This window comes from Pipistrellus kuhlii, unplaced genomic scaffold (assembly GCF_014108245.1).
Source record: "Pipistrellus kuhlii isolate mPipKuh1 unplaced genomic scaffold, mPipKuh1.p scaffold_m20_p_3, whole genome shotgun sequence".
NCBI classification, from domain to species: domain Eukaryota; kingdom Metazoa; phylum Chordata; class Mammalia; order Chiroptera; family Vespertilionidae; genus Pipistrellus; species Pipistrellus kuhlii.
The window spans coordinates 17732346-17752002 of record NW_023425529.1 but is presented as its reverse complement, the minus strand read 5'-3'; the positions used below and the strand labels follow the sequence as shown (position 1 = coordinate 17752002).

At 40.3% G+C, this 19657-nt stretch overlaps 1 protein-coding gene across 1 annotated transcript; it reads right to left on the bottom strand.

Moving 5' to 3' along the window:
- Positions 1–6366: 6366 nt before the first annotated feature.
- Positions 6367–14333, bottom strand: CLEC12A (C-type lectin domain family 12 member A). The gene is made up of 6 exons (XM_036456551.2): positions 14002–14333; positions 13769–13867; positions 13078–13245; positions 11826–11977; positions 10453–10559; positions 6367–6623 (listed from the first exon to the last, which is right to left on the bottom strand). Exons 1-6 carry the CDS (start codon positions 14090–14092, stop codon positions 6440–6442), a joined length of 801 nt encoding a protein of 266 aa, XP_036312444.1. The 5' UTR covers positions 14093–14333; the 3' UTR covers positions 6367–6439.
- Between the last annotated feature and the right edge of the window lie 5324 nt (positions 14334–19657).

Here is a 19657-nt window from a genome sequence, read left to right as displayed (position 1 = left end):
ACTTCTGGGTTCAGCAACATCCACTTATTTATTTATTTATTTATTCAACAAATTAATTGTGTATATATTTGCTATTCACTGTACATTACTCTAAAGCAAATGGTTGAAACATTTTTCCTTAATGTAGCTTACATTTTATCCTTTATATGCTTATTTGTAAATATGTACTTATATATATATTCATGTTTTACATATTTATTCATAAATTAGTAATATACTGTAAAGTGAGATGTGTTATGGATAAAAATGAAGTAGGGTAAAAGAGAGAAAGAGGTTTATTTTATTTTATTTTTTTTATCAGAGGTAATTTTATTTTTTATTTATTTGTTTGTTTTGTTTTTGAGTAGTATTTTTTTATTAAATTATTATCTGTGTACATATTTTACCATTGCCCCCCTCCATACATACCCCCCCACCCCAAAGTTTTGTGTCCATTGGTTGTACTTATATGCATGTATACAAGTCCTTCGGTTGATCTCTTATCTCCCCCAGATCTCCTTACCCTTCCCCCTGTAATTTGACAGTCTGCTTGTTGCTTTACTAGAGGCTTATTTTAAACTAAAGGCCCAGTGCACAAAATTCGTGCATGGGAGGGTGTCTCTCAGCCCAACCTTCATCCTCTTTAATCTGAGACCTCTTGGAGGATTCTGACTGCTGGCAGTTGGACATCCCTCTCACAATTCAGGACCACTAGCTCCTAATCACTCACCTACCTACCTTCCTGATTGCCCCTAAACACTTCTGTCTGCCAGGCTGATCACCTCCTAACCACTCCCCTGCCAGCCCGATCACTCCCAACTGCCCTCCCCTGTAGGTCCAGTCACCCCTAACTGCCCTCCACTGCAGGCCTGGTCCCCCCAATTGCCCTCTCCTGCCAGCCTGATCACCCCTAACTGCCCTATATCCCCTGCAGGCCTGATTGCCTCCAACTCCCCTCTCCTGCTGGCCTGGCCACTCCCAACTGCCCTCCCTTGCAGGCCTGATCACTCACAACTACCCTTCCCTGATGGCCATATTGTGGCATCTATTTTGTGCCCACATGGGTGTGGCCATCTTGTGTGAGGGTGTGAGGTTAATTTGCATATTTCCTCTTATATTGTATATGATTGTTTTCTCATGAAATGCCTCTCTGCAGAGTTGCTGTTTGGTGGTCAGAGAATAACAACAAAAATATCCAGTGGTCTTGTCTCAGTAACTTGACTCTTTGGTGTGTTTCTCTACCAATGATTTATTTTTTTAAACCTGAAATCCTAATTAGAACTCCATCACTAGCTATATCCACTCTGGCTAATTTATAAACATAGCACTAACTAAAATTAAACCAATCCAGAAAAAAAATTTTTGCAGACTCCCTGTGTTTATTTCTATGTATTAGGTAGAGCTATTACATAACCCAGGCTTGGTAGTATGACCTAATGTAGTAAGGTCCAGTGGCATGGTCTCACTAATAACTCAAGCTGGGTACTTGAGGTGTGCCCTCCCCCATGTGGGCTGTACACCTTTTTGTTATAATTGAATCTTGATTGCTATTGGAACACCGGTATGAGAAATATACCTAGGCTGATAAGTTGCAAGGACTCTCTGTGACCACTGACCACTGACCTCCAACATCATGGAGAAACAGTTGTGCAGGGACCCTTCACACAAAGGAATAATTACCGTATTTTCCAGAGTACTTCAGTAGGGCTCTGGTACCCACTGAGTCCATCCCTTGAGTGTGTCATTTTTGTAGGTGGTGGTGTTTCAACATGGTCTGAAGGTATCCACTGGCTGTGCAGCTCTGGAGCCTCCTGGGAGGTGTAGGTCAAGGTCAGCCACCATCTGTACTCTGTCCTGTGGGATCCCTTAACACGACCCACGTGGTTCAGGGCCCACTCAGGGTCCAGTTTCTGGAGAAGGCCGCACACTAAAATGAAGAAAGACTGGAAAAGAGTTAATTTGGAAAAATGGGGGCCAGGCAGGAAGTCAACCTCTAGTGGGAAGACTAACCCCTGCTCTGGCTTTTTACCATTCCTTTTATTGAGATTCTGAGACAAAGATATCTCTTAGGGGGGAAGTTCCAACAATAGAAAATCAACAATAATTTACATATGATTAACATTAAAGTTTTCTCAACTAGACAATGAGTTAATAGCTCCGACCATTCAGAGCCATCAAGGTTGGCTAGCTCTTTTTACATTTTACTATCAGGGAACAAATGTTTGGTTTTGGTTAGCCAGCTCTTTATACATTTTACCTCCAGTGACTCAACTTAGAGTCAATGAGTTAATAGCTCTGACCATTCAGAGCCATCAAGCCTGGCTAGCTCTTTTTACATTTTATTACCAGTGACAATGTTAGGTTTCAGTTCCAGCACTGTCCAATGTTACCCTTCTTAAGCTATAATGTGATTGATAGATGGCTGCTTTTTGTGATGAATTTGGAGGTGCCCAACCAAGATCAAACTGTGAATCAAGGCTGGCTGCTGCTAGTGCTGGACCTGGGGCCATTTGGTGAGAGGTATGGTGCTTACTATATAGCTAGATGCTGCTTGAGAGATTTTAGCAAAATCTGAAGCATGAGCCAAGAAAGGCCATTCATATGGGAAATCCACTAGAAACAGGTTGGGTGGAGCAGGGCCTCAAGGACTCACCAGGATGGGGGAAAAAGTGTGAGTCAGGTTGATGGAGACTTTGATATGGTGCCTTCTGCTGGCTCTATGGGAAGAGTGCTAATCAAAGGAATAATGGTGCCTGGCTGGTGTGGCTCAGTGGCTGAGTTTCAACCTATGAACCAGGAGGTAATGGTTCAAGTCCCAGTCAGGCTGCATACTCTCTTAAAAGTAAGTTACTACTCTCCTCTCCCTCTCTCTTCCTCTCTGAAGTATATATATATTTATTTATTTATTAAAGGAACAATGGCTTCTGCCAGCAGTTATTTCTGGGAAAATGCTGCCCCTCCAGCTCTTGCTCTGATGCCAAACAGTTCAATTTTCCCCCAAATGTCTCTGGTGTATTTCCCTGCTGGAGCTCAGAGGGAGTGAATCCGAGTGAGTCCATGAGCAGGCCCTTTAAGAGGAAATGCTTAGGACTCTAGGAGCCTCAGCCTTAACGCTTGCTGGATTTTACAGCCAGATGTTATGGGCCCTTCCCATCATGGTACTGGAACTCTGGGCTGGGGACCTGGTAAAGGACTGGAACCTCTCACTCATTAGGGGGGGGGACCTCCACAGCCAAGATATTCCTCACAATAACTGAATGAGGACTTGAAGTTAGGACATACTTATATGATCATTAGATTGAACTGAAGAGGTTCAGAGAAATGGGGAAAATTAAATAAATAGATCCTGGAAGTATCCTGGGAGACATTGTTAGAGGATGCAGGACTTGAAATATAGGTAGGATCTGGATAGGTAAGGAATGGGAAAGAAGGTAAGATATTTCCAGCCAGTAGAAACAATGTGACTTAAGATGGCTTCCAAAACTACAAGTAGAAGTCCAAGTTTGAGGAAGTCCAAGTTTGAGGAAAGGGAAAGACGGGATTGGCTCTGTGCCCTTTTAAATGAAGAGACAAAGAAACATGTTCCAAATGAAAGAACAGAATAAAACTTTAAAAAAAGAAATAAATAAAATGGAGGCAAGCAATCTACTAGATGCAGAGTTCTTTTTTTTTTTTTTTTTTTACATTTTATTGATTTTTTACAGAGAGGAAGGGAGAGGGAGAGAGAGTTAGAAATGTTGATGAGAGAGAAATATCGACCAGCTGCCTCTTGCACACTCCTACCCGGGATGTGCCGGCAACCAATGTACACGCCCTTGACCAGAATTGAACCTGGGACCTTTCAGTCCACAGTCGACGCTCTACCACTGAGCCAAACTGGTTTCAGCTAGTTGCAGAGTTCTTGACACTGGTTATAAGGATGCTCAATGAACTTAGTGAAGACTTCAATAGTATAAAAAAGAACCAGTCAGAGATGAAGGATATACTAACTGAAATAAGAATAATTTACAGGGAATCAACAGTAGAGAAGATAAGCCAAGAATAAAATCAGTGATTTGTAATATATGAAAACAAAAAACACCCACACAGAACAGCAAAAAGAAAAAGAATGCAAAAGAATAAAGATAGTGTAAGCAGGCTCTGGGAAAACTTCAAGCCTACCAACATTCACATCATGGGGGTGCCAGAAGAAGAGGAGAGAGAGAGCAAGAAATTGAAAAACTATTTAGGAAAAAAATAAGACAGAAAACTTTCCTAGACTTGTGAAGAAATAGATATACAAGTCTAGGAAGCACAGAGTTACAAACAAGATGATCCCAAAGAGGCCCACAACAAGGCACATCATAATTATAATGTAAAAAGTTAAAGACAAAGAGAGAATATTAAAAACTGTGAGAGAAAAGCAGTTAGTTACCTACAAAGGAGCTCCCATAAGAATGTCAGCTGGGAAGACTGGCAGGTAGATGGAAACGGAAGATGGCTGCTCAGGTAGACACCTAATTGCAGCAGCACACAACAATTTCAATGGAATACAACTAAAATGTAGAGTGGACATTGCCCAGAGCTACAGGTAGTCGACTGACTGAAAATTCTACAACAAGAAGGAAAGAGAAAACCAGAAGGAAAATCAGAGGAGCTGAAAAATCCTAAGGTATGGAGACATGCTGCTCGCAAGCACGCACGCGCGGAGAGGACGCAGCCGGAGAGGAGGAGAAGGCTGGGTGCCTGCCTGGTGTTCCCTAGCAGGAAGGAAATAGAACCCCGGCCTGGGCTAAACCCCCTAACCAGCAGCACTGAGCCCTAGTTATGGGCCAGACCCTGGGGACCCAGGCTTGGGCAGGGGGAGATGGGTATGTGAGGCGGAATCCCAGGGGAGGGGCGAAAAGCAGAGCCCCCAGAGTGGCGCACATTATGCACAGAGGACGGAATGTTGACTCTGACGCTGGATTGCCCGGGCGGGAAGAAACAAAACCTCATGCCACTGGTAATATTCTTAGTAACTTGGGTAATAAGAATCCAAAAAGGTGATCTAGGGTTTTTCCACTACATTTCTGGAGAAGATAATGAAGGTCCGCTGCTGGAGGACTAAGAAACGTCATATCTTGCCCTGCCCTAGGTTTGACTCAATGGATAAGGCCTCAGCCTGCCAACAGCAGGGTCTGGGTTTGATTCTGATCCAAGGCATGTACCTAGGTTGTAGGCTCCTCCCTGGCCAGAGCCCAGGTCAGGGCTCATGCAGAAGGCAACCAATCAAAGTGTTCCTCTCACTTTGATGTTTCTCTCTGTCTTTCCCTATCTCTTCCACATTCTCTAAAGTCAATGGGAACATATCCTCAGGTGAGGCTAAAAAAATAAAAAAATAAATGCATATCCTATAAAAGATACATCTTGAAAATGCCTAAAGAAAGTCGTAATTTTTTTCTTAGTGAAGGGACTGGAGTCTGTGTTGATGAAAACACCTTGGTTACTATGGTTACTGGCAGAGGCTGCAGCAGCAGGGTGATGGGGATGGTGCCTTCCCTTGATCAGCCTGGTTGCCTCCCATAAAGGGAGACAAGACTGTGGCTTGGGCCCTCTCCCCATGGGGAGTGGGCCTAAGCTGTCAGTAGGACATCCCCTGAGGGCTCCCAGTATATGAGTGGGGGAAGGCTGGGCTGAGTTGATCCCCCCCAAACCAGTGCACGAATTTTGTGCACTGAGCCTCTAGTGTTATAATTATTAATTCTGATCTGGCTTACATATGTGCTTTCAAACAGCCCTGAGTTCTTTCCATTGCTCAATCTCCAGCTTTATGTTGCTTTAGTTTGTGATATGACAAGTGGATTCTATGGTCAATTGCCCACTCTTCCTACCTCTATGTTAGAATGTGTATCCCCTGGTTAGGCATGAGGTGTTATAAGGTTTCTTAAGTTGACCAAATAATTCTCTAAGTTCATGGATAACAGTCCTGGATGACACCCTATAGGCAGGACAAGCAACTTTATTTCCTTTCTTCCTTTCTCCCTTCCTTCCTTTCTCCCTTTCTCCCTCCCTCTTTCTTTCTTTCTTTCTTTCTTTCTTTCTTTCTTTCTTTCTTTCTTTCTTTCTCAAAATGGAAATCAATCTGTATTACTAGAATAAATCTCAATTGGTCATGATTTATTACCCTCCTGTATAGTCTTAGATTCAATTTTCTCTGATTCTCCATGAGATTGGTATTTATCTTGTTTACGTTAAACAAGATTAAAAAATTATTTTCGTTTTCAGTGTTCTCACTCAAGATACTGTATTAATGCTTCATATGGTTTGACGTTAGGCATGACAAAGGTTGTTTGTTTGTTTTTTAACTTAGAAAATGAGGAGAAAGAGGAAATTTGAAAATGTAAATTATTAGGAGAGAGGCAGAAATTTAGTTTCACATCATCTTTATTCCACTTGTGAGGTCCACAAGATGTATGTACCTTAAAATTGCTCAGGCAAACTACACTAACAACATTCTTCCATCTTGTTCTTCATTCATTAGCATGCTCTCAATCTTCACTGGATTCGCTAACTTCTCACATATACCTTTTCTTTTGTTAGTGCAGAAATCATAATAAACATATGGTTCATATATATATCCACAATATTTTCTACCATTTAAGTCACTTGTGTTTCTTGTAAACCTGAAAAATAAAATAATGAATTACACTAGACTGGTCAAACATTTGAAACATATTCACAAACACAGAAATTGCTTTTCCAGTATATCATTGCTCCTAGGCTCTGCATCATCTAAAGTAAGTTTTAATTATTATTTATAGCATTCAGGTTACTCATTTTTATTGACATATATATACAATGTCATACACTGCCTTATTTTTCTCTGCCTTGTTCTCTTTCTCATATCAAGGATATTTACTGATCTTTTAGACATAGCATCTCCATTCCCTAATACCCAATATGATTTGGAATAATGCAATTCCATTAGATTTTCTAGTCTAACTGGCTCAGTAGTAAATCTTTAACACTGTCCTCTTCAAATACTTTTCATAATTACCAAAGCCAATAATTAACCTAATATAATTCCTTAAGCTCAACATTATCCCCAAGTGATATATCCCTCTAGTTTTTTTTAAATTTTATTTTCATGATAAAGACAGTATACCACATTTTATTAAGTTTTTGTCCATTTTTAAAAGTTCTTTTTTTAAAGTTAGATTTATTGATGTTACATTGGTCATATTAACATACTAGAGGCCAAGTGCACAAAATTCATGCATGGTGGGGAGTTGTCCCTCATCCCAGCCTGTGCCCTCTCACAATCTGGGACCCTTCAGGTGGGGTCCCGAGGCCTGGCCAGAAATGAGGCCCTATCAGGGCTTTCCTTCCCCCAACTGCTAGCAGCTGGCCCTGCCCTTACCGCTGCCACTACTTGCCATCTGTGCCATGCAGTCCCTTCCCCCATCCATCACCACCAGTTGCCTCCCTCTGAGGGTGACAGGCATGAGGTGTGATCACTTGACTGTCCTGGGCCTCCCTCTATGGGGCAATTGATTGTGGGGCCCCCAGATTGATCACCCCATAGAAGGAGGCCCCACCCATCCACTATAGTGCCGCTGGCGGAGTAGTCTAGGCCTCCCTCTTTGGGATGATCAATCATGGCGCCCCCTTATCCACTGCCCCACAGAGGATGGCCTGGGCCTCCATATGTGGGATGATTGTGGGACAATGGCAAAGCCCCAGACCAATTGCATTGCACCTGCCTTGGCTGGCCTGGTGCCAGTGCGTGTCGTCCAGAAGGTTGTAAGGATGGTTGTTTTGCTGTTCAGTTGTTTGGTTGATTTGCATATTATGCTTTGATTTTATAGATATTGTACCATGTGTCCACCACACAAAGTCTAATTTTTTTCCTGTAACTATATGTTAAGACCCCCTTCTCTCCCTCTAGGTGTTTTTTTTAGAGACATATATATGAAGTTCTGAATTATTATAAGCCCCTAATATAAAATTATTGGTCAGGGATTATGCATTAACATAAATTTATAAATTGAAAATATTATCTTTTGAAAAAAAGTAGTATTAATACTTGAGCTGATAATGATCATTAATCAATAAATAAGTTCATCAATTAAATATTCAAAAGTAAAAATTTCTATTTGAGGTGATATACTGATGTCATTGATCACACCCTTTTCCAGAAAAAAAGTTCAAAGGGGGAATTATATATGCAACACATGTACTTATGTATTATATATAAATATAATGTATTTTATATACATATATTATTACATAATTTTTATTTCAGTATTATTTATTTTATAATTAGAAAGAATCTATTATGTTTCCAGCCCATTATAGATTATCTTCCCACTAGAGGCCTGGTGCATGAAAATTCACTCACTAGAGGGGGAATCCCTCAGCCCAGCCTGCCCCCTCTCACGGTCTGGGAGCCCTCAGGGGCGGGAGGTGACCCGGCGATCAGGGGAAGGCGATGCCCCCATCACACCTCTGCTGCTGCCACTGCCAGTAGAGCAAACCTTGGACGGCCCTAGTTATCTGAGCCTTGGGTGGCCCTGGGTGGCTGGGCAGCTGCCATCTGAGGCTTGCCTGTGCCTCAGGCTGGCCCTGGGCAACTGGGGGCTAAGAGGACTGGGGGATACTGGAGGCAGAAGTGTGGCAAGGCTTAGGGAACTGGGAACCACCATCTTATGGCGGTGGACGCCACTATCTTTGAGGGTGGGACGGTCAATTAGCATATTCCTTCCCTATTGGCTGTGGGCATTGCCATTTTTGTAATGGCATGTGGGTCAATTAGCATATTCCCGATTTATTAGATAGGATTAGCAAAAATTGCAAACACATGGAAATTCTACTTTTTCCAAAAAAAGACCTCATTTATACTCTCCCTTGATACACACATTACCTCTACCCCTAGTCCTTCACTCCAAAAGAGATCTTTAAGAGATATATCCTTTTCTCCTTAAATATATCTGTACTTATCTTATCCTCTACTCTATCCTGTAATTGCAAACTGCCAAAGCTAGAAATACCTTGTTTTTTTCACTCATATTCCTACACCTACTATTTTTTTGTCTAAAGGAAAAAACAACCAAAACAAAAAGCAGCCAAAGATTCTATTTACTGTCTAGCCCAAGGTAGTGAATATGCAGGAATCTCAGAGTTTAGACTCAGTGTGGCAACACCTCAACACAGTCACCCTGAGTTCACTCCAGCTTGATGTGACCTCAACAAACAGGTATGTGTAAATTCATGGGTTAACAATAGTATACAACAGGTTAAGACTAGGTTTCTTTCTTTAGTCCAATTTTGTGTACTTCTGAAATTAAAAGGATTATATACTACCAATAAAATTTTGACATTACTTTTATGTAAGTCTTGCTTTTTTCTTCATTACAAGCTGAACAAATACAATATATTAACCCATTTATAATTACACTGAAGGCCCAGTGCACAAAATTTGTGTGTGTGTGTGTGGGGGGGGGGGGGTGTCCCTCAGCTTAGCCTGCACCTTCTCCAATATGGGACCCCTTGAGGGATGTTGGTGGGATCAGGTCTAAACAGGCAGTGGGACATCCCTCTCACATTCCAGGACTGCTGGCTTCCAACTGCTTGCCTGCCTGCCTGCCTTCCTGATTGCCCCTAACAACGCCCTGATCACCCCCTAACAACGCCCCTGCCAGCCTGATCAACATCTAACTGCTCCCCTGCTGGCCTCTAACTGCCTTTCCCTGAAGGCCTGGTTGCCCACAACTACCCTCCCCTGCTAGCCATCCTCTGGCAGCCATCTTGTGTCCACATAAGGGTGGCCATCTTTGACCACATGGGAGTGGCCAACTTGTGTGATGGTCAATTTGCATATTACCTCTTTATTATATACACAATGAAATAGTTTATATATAGCATATATGCAATATACCATGCCCAAGTTCATTTTATTCTCTTTACCAAAAATTCTCTTCTAATTTATCTCTAGAATTTTCATTCAAGGTGGCCATTTCAAATGTCAGTTTATAAAACGAATTTGAAAGCTAAAGTTTATGTTTTGTTATTCTGACTGAAGCATTTTCACTTTCTATTCTTTTTATCTGTAGATTTTTAAAACTAGTCTAATCATGCAACTAATGGTTAAGAAACTAAGGGCAGAATCCATCTTTCACTCATCTGTGAATCACAGAACTTAGTGTCATTTTAAGTTAATGTTAGAGTCCATTGAATTTTGTTGGCTTCTATTGTTCTCTTAGATGAAAACACTATTCACAGAAATTCTCCCTTATTTAGCTACCATACGTTTGTTAGTAATTTGTCAACATAATGGAGAGACATTTGTGGCAACTTCTTGCATTATTAGATGCATTAAGGAAGCCTTATGGAAAATAATGCTTTACAGATGCAATTTCAATTGAAGCCAGTTTTAATTGTAACCTACAATGCTCCCACAGAAAAATCCTTTACTCAAATCAATCAGAAACATCAATGTGACTAAAGACTTACCAGTCAGAGGAGATAATTGTTGCATCCAACTCTTTTTCAGATTTGTAATCTTCTATGGGAGATAATCCTAACCAAATGCTATAGAAATTCTTGGACTTTATAAACTTCTACAGGAAATAGAGATGATTGTTAAAATAATTATCTTCCATTTCTGTATATTATCTCACAACATAATTTCTTGCAAATAACTCTCTTAAGGTAACATTTTTAACATTAAATACTACTATTTTTCATTGTTATTAAAAAAAATTTGAGGTAGTGTTTTTTACTATAAGAGTTCTTCCAGCATTTATACATCAGTAAATGTCTCACTCAAAGAAGGACCTACCAATCCATTCATAACCTTAATTTAGAGTCAATGAAGTTCACATACTTCAGGATTCAAATATTAAGCAGTAAATATTCAGTCTAGGGGCAAAGAGGTGGCTATAAACATATGTTAAAAGAAATAGAAAGAATAGGATAAAATGTAGCAAAGTCAGATAAGAGTGGTTATAGAACAGAAAAACTTAAAAGCAGTTTTGTAGCCAAAGTAACATTTTTAAAATAAATACTACTAATAGATCATTTGAGGAAAAACACATGAAGAAGAGTTGTAGATTGATTTCCCTCTCTTTTATGAAAGATGAGGAAGATGTTTCAGTAGGGAAGCTGAGACTATGGGGAAAATGAACTGTTGCCTTGAAAAGTAAATATGTGATTACCATCTGAGAGACCAGAAATGCTGAGTAATAATTAAAATATGGAGATACTATTTATATATTTGAAAAAAATAAATATATAAACAATTTCCAGAGAACTTACTTTTTCTGAGACCCAGGAACTCTACAATATATTTGCTTGGCACTTGCCTTCGTCATCCCATCTTAATTCTGCTTTTTAATACATATTTTATCCCAACTATCTTCTTATTCTAGTATATTTTGGCTTTCTCTCTTAGTTAAAAAAGATACAAAATGGTGGAAATGAAGAATCTTCTCCTTTGTACATCTTTTGGAATTGGTAAACCTCAGGAATAATTTCCAGATCTTCTGTTTTTTTATAAATGCTCATAAATCGTGTCCTAAAGGATGATCCTAAACGTTGGAAATGCTTATAGACCTGATTCTGGGTGCCCCATATCTATTCATTCTCCATATCTATTCATTTGCCCAGACAGACTAATGCTAGCGTCCTAAGCTAACGTTTTATATGCTTTACCTTGGCTACCTGAGATAAATATGCCAAGTCTCAGTCACGTCATACTCCAACTAGAATAAGCCAAAATTGTGTCAGGATTGATACAGATCTTCCCCAACATGCCTCACTCCTACTTATTCTACCTTGGGAAAAATGATTTCCCTCCTCACAAGCAGAGACCCATCGGACCTTACCAATACACTTTTGTTCTTAATCTTCAGCAGGCTGGCATTGTGAGTAGAACATGTGAAGTCACTCTGTTGCCAAGTCTCATACTTTTCAAATTCTCTATAACAGCTGTCCTCATGCCACATCCATTCCTCTGGACAAGGTTTACATTTGTGCTCTGGGAAAAGAATGTAGTTCCACTTGGTGTGCTTGATAATCTTCATTAGTCTCATTATTCCCATTGTCCTCTGTGTTAAATTAACTAAATTTACTTGTCTTTTTTCTTTGTATATTAAAGGTGAAGAAAATGGCCCTAACCACTTTGGCTCAGTGGATAGAGCATCAGCTTGAGGACTGAAGGTCCCAGGTTTGATTCTGATCAAGGGCATGTACCTTGGTTGCGGGTACATCACCAGTAGGAGGTGTTCAGGAGGCAGCTGATAGATGTCTCTGTCTCATCAATATTTCTAACTCTCTATCCTCCTCCCTTCCTCTCTGTAAAAAAAAAAAAAATCAATTTTATATATATATATATATTTTTTTTTTTAAAGGTGACTAAAACGAATCTTGTGTTGTAGGCCCCTCTATACTACCACAATGTGTCTAAAACATAATTTTAACAACACATTTCAAATTAAACATTTACCTTCCAGTACATTTTCCTACATCAGGAGCCAGTGATAATAATTAATTAATTAAATTTTCTCTGTCACTTTTGATATTTTAATAAAGGCTAATCCTATGAAACATTGGGTAGTGAGAATCAAGCCCACAAACCTACATCATCCCTGCCTTCTTCAAAGAGACCATTTCTAGCTCTGACTTGTTGAATATTTGGGAAACTTTGCAAGGGCACAAAGAACATATTTTATTTCTAATAGTTACAGAAAATGTTACAAGGGCAAGGCCTACCTTTATTTTCTCCTGACTCTTATTAAAAATTCTCTGAAATTTAGGAACCAAGTCACCTATAAAAAAGATATACTTTTCTCTCAATCTTCTATTGATTGATTACCCAGAAAAAAACTAATGAATGTCAGATTAGAGAATATTGCTTCATGTTTCATTAAGTTGCTGTCATCCCTGCAATTTTTGGTTCTATGTTATTATTACTTTTTCTGTTTTTCCTTTAACTAAATAGAAATATTAAGTACTCTGTCAACCAGATTTAATTCCTTCCCCCAAATAATGTCTTCCTAAAGAAAGACTGATTCTGAAGTGACTCCTAGGATTAGTTCATTGTATAATAAGTAACTCAGACAAGGAATATAGGATTACCTGGTTCTTTTTTATATAGCTCATAACATAATTTGGTGGCCATTTCTTGCAGTGTGCTAGAGAGATTCTTGATCTTCTTGAGTTGTAGAGAAACATTACTCTGAAGTATGTCTTTGAAATTTTGTAGCTTTTCCAGTTTTTCCATTTCTATTTTCAAAGTTAGGTTAACTCCATTTAAAAAAATAAAGAAATGATAAAAAGTATTAATTCCTCAATACACCCATCACTTCCTTTTTGCTGAAATATTAAGAATAGTGAAGGTCTAGGGAAGCATTCATTTCACAAAAGTGAGGGAAAGAGATGAAATACAATACTGTAAGGACTTAATTACACATTCCAAAGCCTCAATTCAAAAAGTGAACTTCCTTGTAAAACTCATGGAATTCTAAGTGCCCTTCCATTCAATCAAAACATGAGTGAGGCCCTGGCCAGATAGCTGGGTTGAAGCATTGTCCCATCAAACCGAAAGGTTGTGGGGAGTTGGGTGGGGGGTAGGGCATACTAGATGCAACTTATCAATGTTTCTTTTTCATGTTGATGATATTCCTCCTCTCTCTCTCTCTCTCTCTCTCTCTCTCTCTCTCTCTCTCTCTCTCTCTCTTAGTTGCTCTCTCTCAATGAACACATACTTGGGTGAAATTTTTTTTAAAAAAAAACACACACACACAAAGAAAACTAGGATAATACATACATATGCTTCCTAACACTCCCAGTCCAATCAGCAGCAGAAGGCACAGAAGAATCAGAGCCAAGGCTCTTTGATGCCACACATGGGAAGAAGCAGGAGGTGCTGTGGAAAGCAAAATTAGCAAAAAAGCCTGGAAACGGTATACATCTTAATTGATTCATTAATTTTGCATATTTTTTCTTTCCTAACATGTCCTGGTAAAGCCCTTACAATACATCCATAGCGCAGAATCTTACCTTTCACAGCATCTTGGTCAAACTCCTGAATATTTTTCATCTCACTGGAGTCCTGGAATTTTAGGTCTGTATAAGTAACTCCTTCAGACATGGAGAGCTATGAAAAGAAAGCTTGATGAAAACAAACAAACAAAACAAAACAAAACAAAAAACAAACAAAAAAAACACAAAAGATGAAGGTTAAACTTACAGTTTAATGTTAAACTGGAGTTGTGATTTTTAATTCAGTTTACAAACTAAAGCTTAAACTTCTGCTTTTAAAGCTCTGTATGAAGCTCCAACAAGTTTACAAATGAGCTGCAACCCTACTCTGGCCTCAGACAAGAACAGAGAATTTGTGCAATAAAGACTTTCCAGACATTCTTCCTCTTATCTTTTCCTTTTTCTTATTTCTCTATGTCTACCAACTACAGAGTAATTTTCAAATTTGTGTCTGGGTATTACTAGTGTTGTTTAAGGGGTTATAGGTCACTAGGGCAACATGATGCAGACATTGAATTTATTGGACACAAACTTTCAAGCAGAGAAATAACAAAGAGGGCACAATTCTCAAACACTCGCTGCTCCACAAAAATAGATTCTCTGCGCGTGTCATGGCAAAGGTTCTGACAGAGACGGTTTGTCACAGCCAGGAGACAGCAAAGACACAAAGGGCATGCCCAGAGAAAGGGAGAGTGTAAGCTCTACCTTGGCAGCTTGTGGCCAGGTGGCGGGTGGAAGCATTGTCCCATACACCATAAGGTTGTAGGGTATAGATTAGCCAAGATGAGACAGAATACCCAGTTTCCCTAGAAAATACAAGAAATATACTAAGGTGACCTGAGGCTCAGGGACCATGTTAGGGAGCCTGCATGCTGATGGTCAATGCTGGTATACCAAAGGTTCTAAAAATGGTTTGGCAGACCAGAAAAGCTGAGCTCAGCCTTGCTATCTTTCTGCAGATGGCTCAGTCAATTCAAGCCAGATTTCAGGGAAGCTACCAAAAGGATGAGGGAAATGAGTCTCCAGGGTTATGCAAGCAGGAGTCTGGTAAGAGTGACACAGCATTCTCAGGGGGCAGAGACTCATTCATTTCTTAATCAAGTATGTAAAGTGGAAGTGGGGTTGTAGAACGATTGTTTTTGAGTAAATTCTTTCTAATTTCATTAGTAAATGTTACCTGTAATTTTGTATTGGTATTGCCCCCCCATAAATACCATAAAATGGATTGATATTCTGTTTGTTTGTTTTTTACTAAAGAGAATATGTAAAGATTTTTTAAAGTACGTAATGAAAACATTAACTGCTGCTTTATTAAATGTTGGAATCAACAGTAAGATTAAATCCAGTAATAGGTCCCTTTCACAAGAGATACTAAATAATAAAAATCATAGATACAAAATAATTAGAAATATGCACAACCAAAATGAAGAAAACTTTAAAAGTCTTGAACAAAAAAATTAAAAAATAGGAAAACATTCTTTTGGATTGCAAGTATCGATATTGTAATAAAAAAAAAAGTCACTTCTCCTTAATGTATCTAAACAAGCAATGTCAACTTAAAGTACTAACAAATTTTCCTCCAGATACTTGAAAAATGCTATCAAAATTTATCTAAAAATATGAGAGTGAACATCTTGCCAGCAACATTTAAAAGAAAGAATATGCAAAACATGTGATTATCTCATCCTAAGCACTTAACTAACGCTAGTTTTATCTTTACAGCTCTAATACTTTTATCATCGCCCTTATTTTACAAATGCGGAAGTGAGCTATTAAGAGGTCATGTCCCGCCTAGGTCTTGTGACTCGGTTGAGTGTAGACCTAAGGAGCAAGAGGTCATAGGTTTGACTCTCAGACCTGGTAGTGGGCTCTGTTTCCAATGAGGGGCATGCAATAGATGACCAATAAGTGATTCTCTCTCACCACTGATGTTTCTATCTCTCTATCCCTCTCCTTCCTCTCTCTCTCAAATCAATAAAATAAAATTAAAATTAAAAAGAGGTTATGCCTTAGCCAATTTGGCTCAGTGGATAGAATGTCGGCCAGTGGACTGAAAGGTCCCGGGTTCAATTCCGGTCAAGGGCACATGCCTTGGGTCCCCAGTAGGAAGTGTGCAGGAGGCAGCTGACCAATGATTCTCTCTCATCATTTATGTTTCTATCTCTCTCTCCCTCTCCTTTCCTCTCTGAAATCAATAAAAATATATTTTAAAGTGAAAATAAATAAAACAAAAAAGAGATTGTCTTTATCCAACATCACACAAATGACAAGTAGTAGAGTTGAGACCTCCACAGGCCATAATGCCTCCTATTTTTTTTTAAAGCCTCTTGTGGTGGGAATAGACTAGCCCTTCTATTTTCCTTGTGGATCATATATTTATATATATATATATATAAATGAAAACATTAACATTTTAGAAGAAAATATGCACTGGTGTATTTTTTGAAATTATTATCTTTAAGTGAGAAAGACCTTTAGAAACAAGATGAATAAAGCCATTCAAGATTCATACAATTGACAATAGAAGAGCTAAGTTTGTTTATATGGTAAAATATAATAAAGTAGAATCCCATGGCAAAATGAACAAAATTATACATATTTATATATATTTATAATATATTTATATGTGTTTGTAATATATACTAGGCACCTGTTGCAGGAATATTCCTGCAAGACTTCTGGCTGGCTTCCCTTCCGCCAGCCCCACCTCTCCCACCCCCCCACCTCTCCCGCTGTGGCAGGCAGGGCGGGGTGGGCAGGACAGGTGGGGTGCACCCCGCCCATCCTGCCTGCCCCACCATGCCCATGGACACCTCCGCCACCATCTCGGCAACCACACATGCTGCCACCACTGCAGTGCACTTTGCTCTGCATGCCCGACCCTCTGTGCTGGCTGTTGCTGTCGCTGCCTCCTAGGCTGAGCCCACTGCTGCCACCTCTGGGGCTGTGCATACCACTGCTGCGTGCCCCACCCTGCCCCGCCCACCTGATCTGCCATGCCCGCCTCCCCCACTGCCTCCTGGCGCCACCATGCACCTCGCCCCGCCCCGCCCATGCTGCCAGTGCTTTTCCTCCAGCAGCTGAAGCCACCTTCTTTCCACTTTCCCTCCCTCTTTCTTCTATGCTGTCTTCAGTCTTCACTCCTCCCTCCCTTCCTCTGTGTATGCAAATTAACCCAACAAAGATGGTGGTTAATTTGCATACTCTCTCTGATTGGCTGGTGGGCATGGCTGGTATAGCAGAGTGATGGTTAATTTGCATATCACTCTATTATTAGGTTATACTAGAGGCCCAGTGCATAAAATTCATACTGGACCTGGCCTGCACCCTCTCATAATCTAGGACCCCTCAGGGGAGAGGGATACATTTTGGTCACACTTTGGAATCAAGACTAGAATGAGAGGCAAGAACTACCTCATCCCAACTGCCTGTTTAGGCCCAATCCCTGCAACCGGACATCTAGCAGTTGGACATCCCTCTCACAGTCTGGGACCTCTCACCCCTAACCACTCACCTACTTGCCTGCTCAGTGCACATCATAGCTTCCTGTTGTTCTTCTGTAATGGTCATTTAGGCATATATATATAGACTAGAGGCCCAGTGCACAAAATTCATGACAGGAGGTGGGGTCCCCTCAGCACAACCTGTACCATCTCCAATTTGGGACCCCTTGGAAGATATCTGACTGTAGTTAGATATCCCTCTCACAATCCAGGACTTCTCACCTGCCTGCCTGCCTAATTACCTCTAACTGCCATGTCCCCCTCCCCCCCCTCCCTGCCAGCCTGTTGGCTTGGTCACCATTAACTGCCCATTCTGAAGGCCTGGTCACCCCATGCAGCCTGCTGCTCTGTCATTTGATTGTCCCTCACTAACCCTCCTGTCAACCTGGTCGCCCAATATAGTCTGCTGTTCAGTCATTCGGTGGTCGCTCACTAATCCCCCTGCCAACCTTGTAACCCCCGGCAGCCTGTTGGTTGTTACCATTACTGTGATGGCATCCCAAACAATTAGCATATACCTCTATTATTAGTATAGATTACATATTTTTCTTTTTATTTTTTTACTAATAAATCTTTCTTGTTCAGATTATTACAGTTGTTCCTCTTTCCTCTTCAGCTCCCCTCCACCCAGTTCCCACCCCACCCTCTGGCCTTACCACCCCCCGCCCCCACTGAAAGCACCATTAACCCAAGATTAATAGTTAATGGTGCTCTCAGATGCATTGAAAGTAAGAAAGACAAATTTATGTCTGGATCAGAGTCCCAATTATTATTTAGAGCTTCAATTTTCTCTTGTTTTGCAAATACACACACACACACACACACACACACACACACACACATTATGGGGGCTCTACTGTCATTACTTCATCTAAACCTAATTACTTAGCCAAGTGCTCATTTCCTAATACTATCACATTAGGAGGAAGAGGCTCAACACATGTATTTTGGGATATACAAACATTTAATCCATAATTTAGGTGTAAAATAAGGTATATGTATATTTAATGTATGTTTATATGTGTACTAGAGGTCCAGTGCAAGGGGCGGGGTGGGGGGGGGGAGTTGTCCCTCAGCCCAGCCTGCACCCTCTCCAATCTGGGACCCCTCGAGGGACATTCGTCTGCCTGTTTAGGCCCAATTCTGGTGGACATCCCTCTCACAATCCAAAACTGCGGAGAGGAATGTTTGGGGCCACCCATGCAGACTTTACACACTGAAGTTTTGGCTCAACTGGAGAGGGATACATTTCAGCCACACTTTGGAATCAAGACTAGAATGAGAGGCAAGAACTACTTCATCTCAAACTGATTCGCATCAGGGTTAGTTCCTGTACATTTCCTAAGTAGTTGGCTACCATTGAGGGCTTAAGACTCTCATTTTAATTCTCAATGCTTGTAATGTTTCAAACTACATACAATGTTCTAAAAAATATATTATTAGTTGTGCTGGTTTTCTATTTCCTATACATTTTTTAGGGAGAATAAGAGAGCTTTTAATGTTTCAACAAAAATTTTAAAGGTCAGGCCTAGCTGGTTTGGCTCAGTTGATAAAGTGTTGGCCTGTGGCCCAAAAAGTCCCTGGTTGATTCTGGTCAGGGGCATGTACCCAGGTTGCAGGCTCCTCACCTGGAGCCAGGAGAGATCCTACAGGAGGCAACCAATCCATGTGTCTCTCTCACATCAATGTTTCTCTCTCTCTTTCCCTCTCTCTAAAAATCAATGGAAAAATATCCTCTGATGAGGATTTAAAAATATTTTTAAGGTAAAACATAGAACTATCATAGTTTCCCCCCTTTGATTATTAAAATAACATGACATGGTCGTAGCTCACACATTTTTTATTATCCTGCTTTACTGCTCAAAATGAGGACTCCCTGTATATGAAACAAACCTTCATTCAAGAACAGTGGAAACATTTAAGAACAATGGGTTTGTCTGCCCCAAATGTACCCCTCAGCAATCAACAGATAAACTTAGAACTCAGAAGTTAAGAACAGAAAATTTTATTTTTAAAAATGAGCCCTGGCCAGTTTGGCTCAGTGGGTAGAGCGTCGGCCTGTGGACTCAAGAGTCCCAGGTTCAATTCTAGTCAAGAGCATGTACCTTGGTTGTGGGCACATCCCCAGTAGTGGGTGTGCAGGAGGCAGTTGATTGATGTTTTTCTCTCAT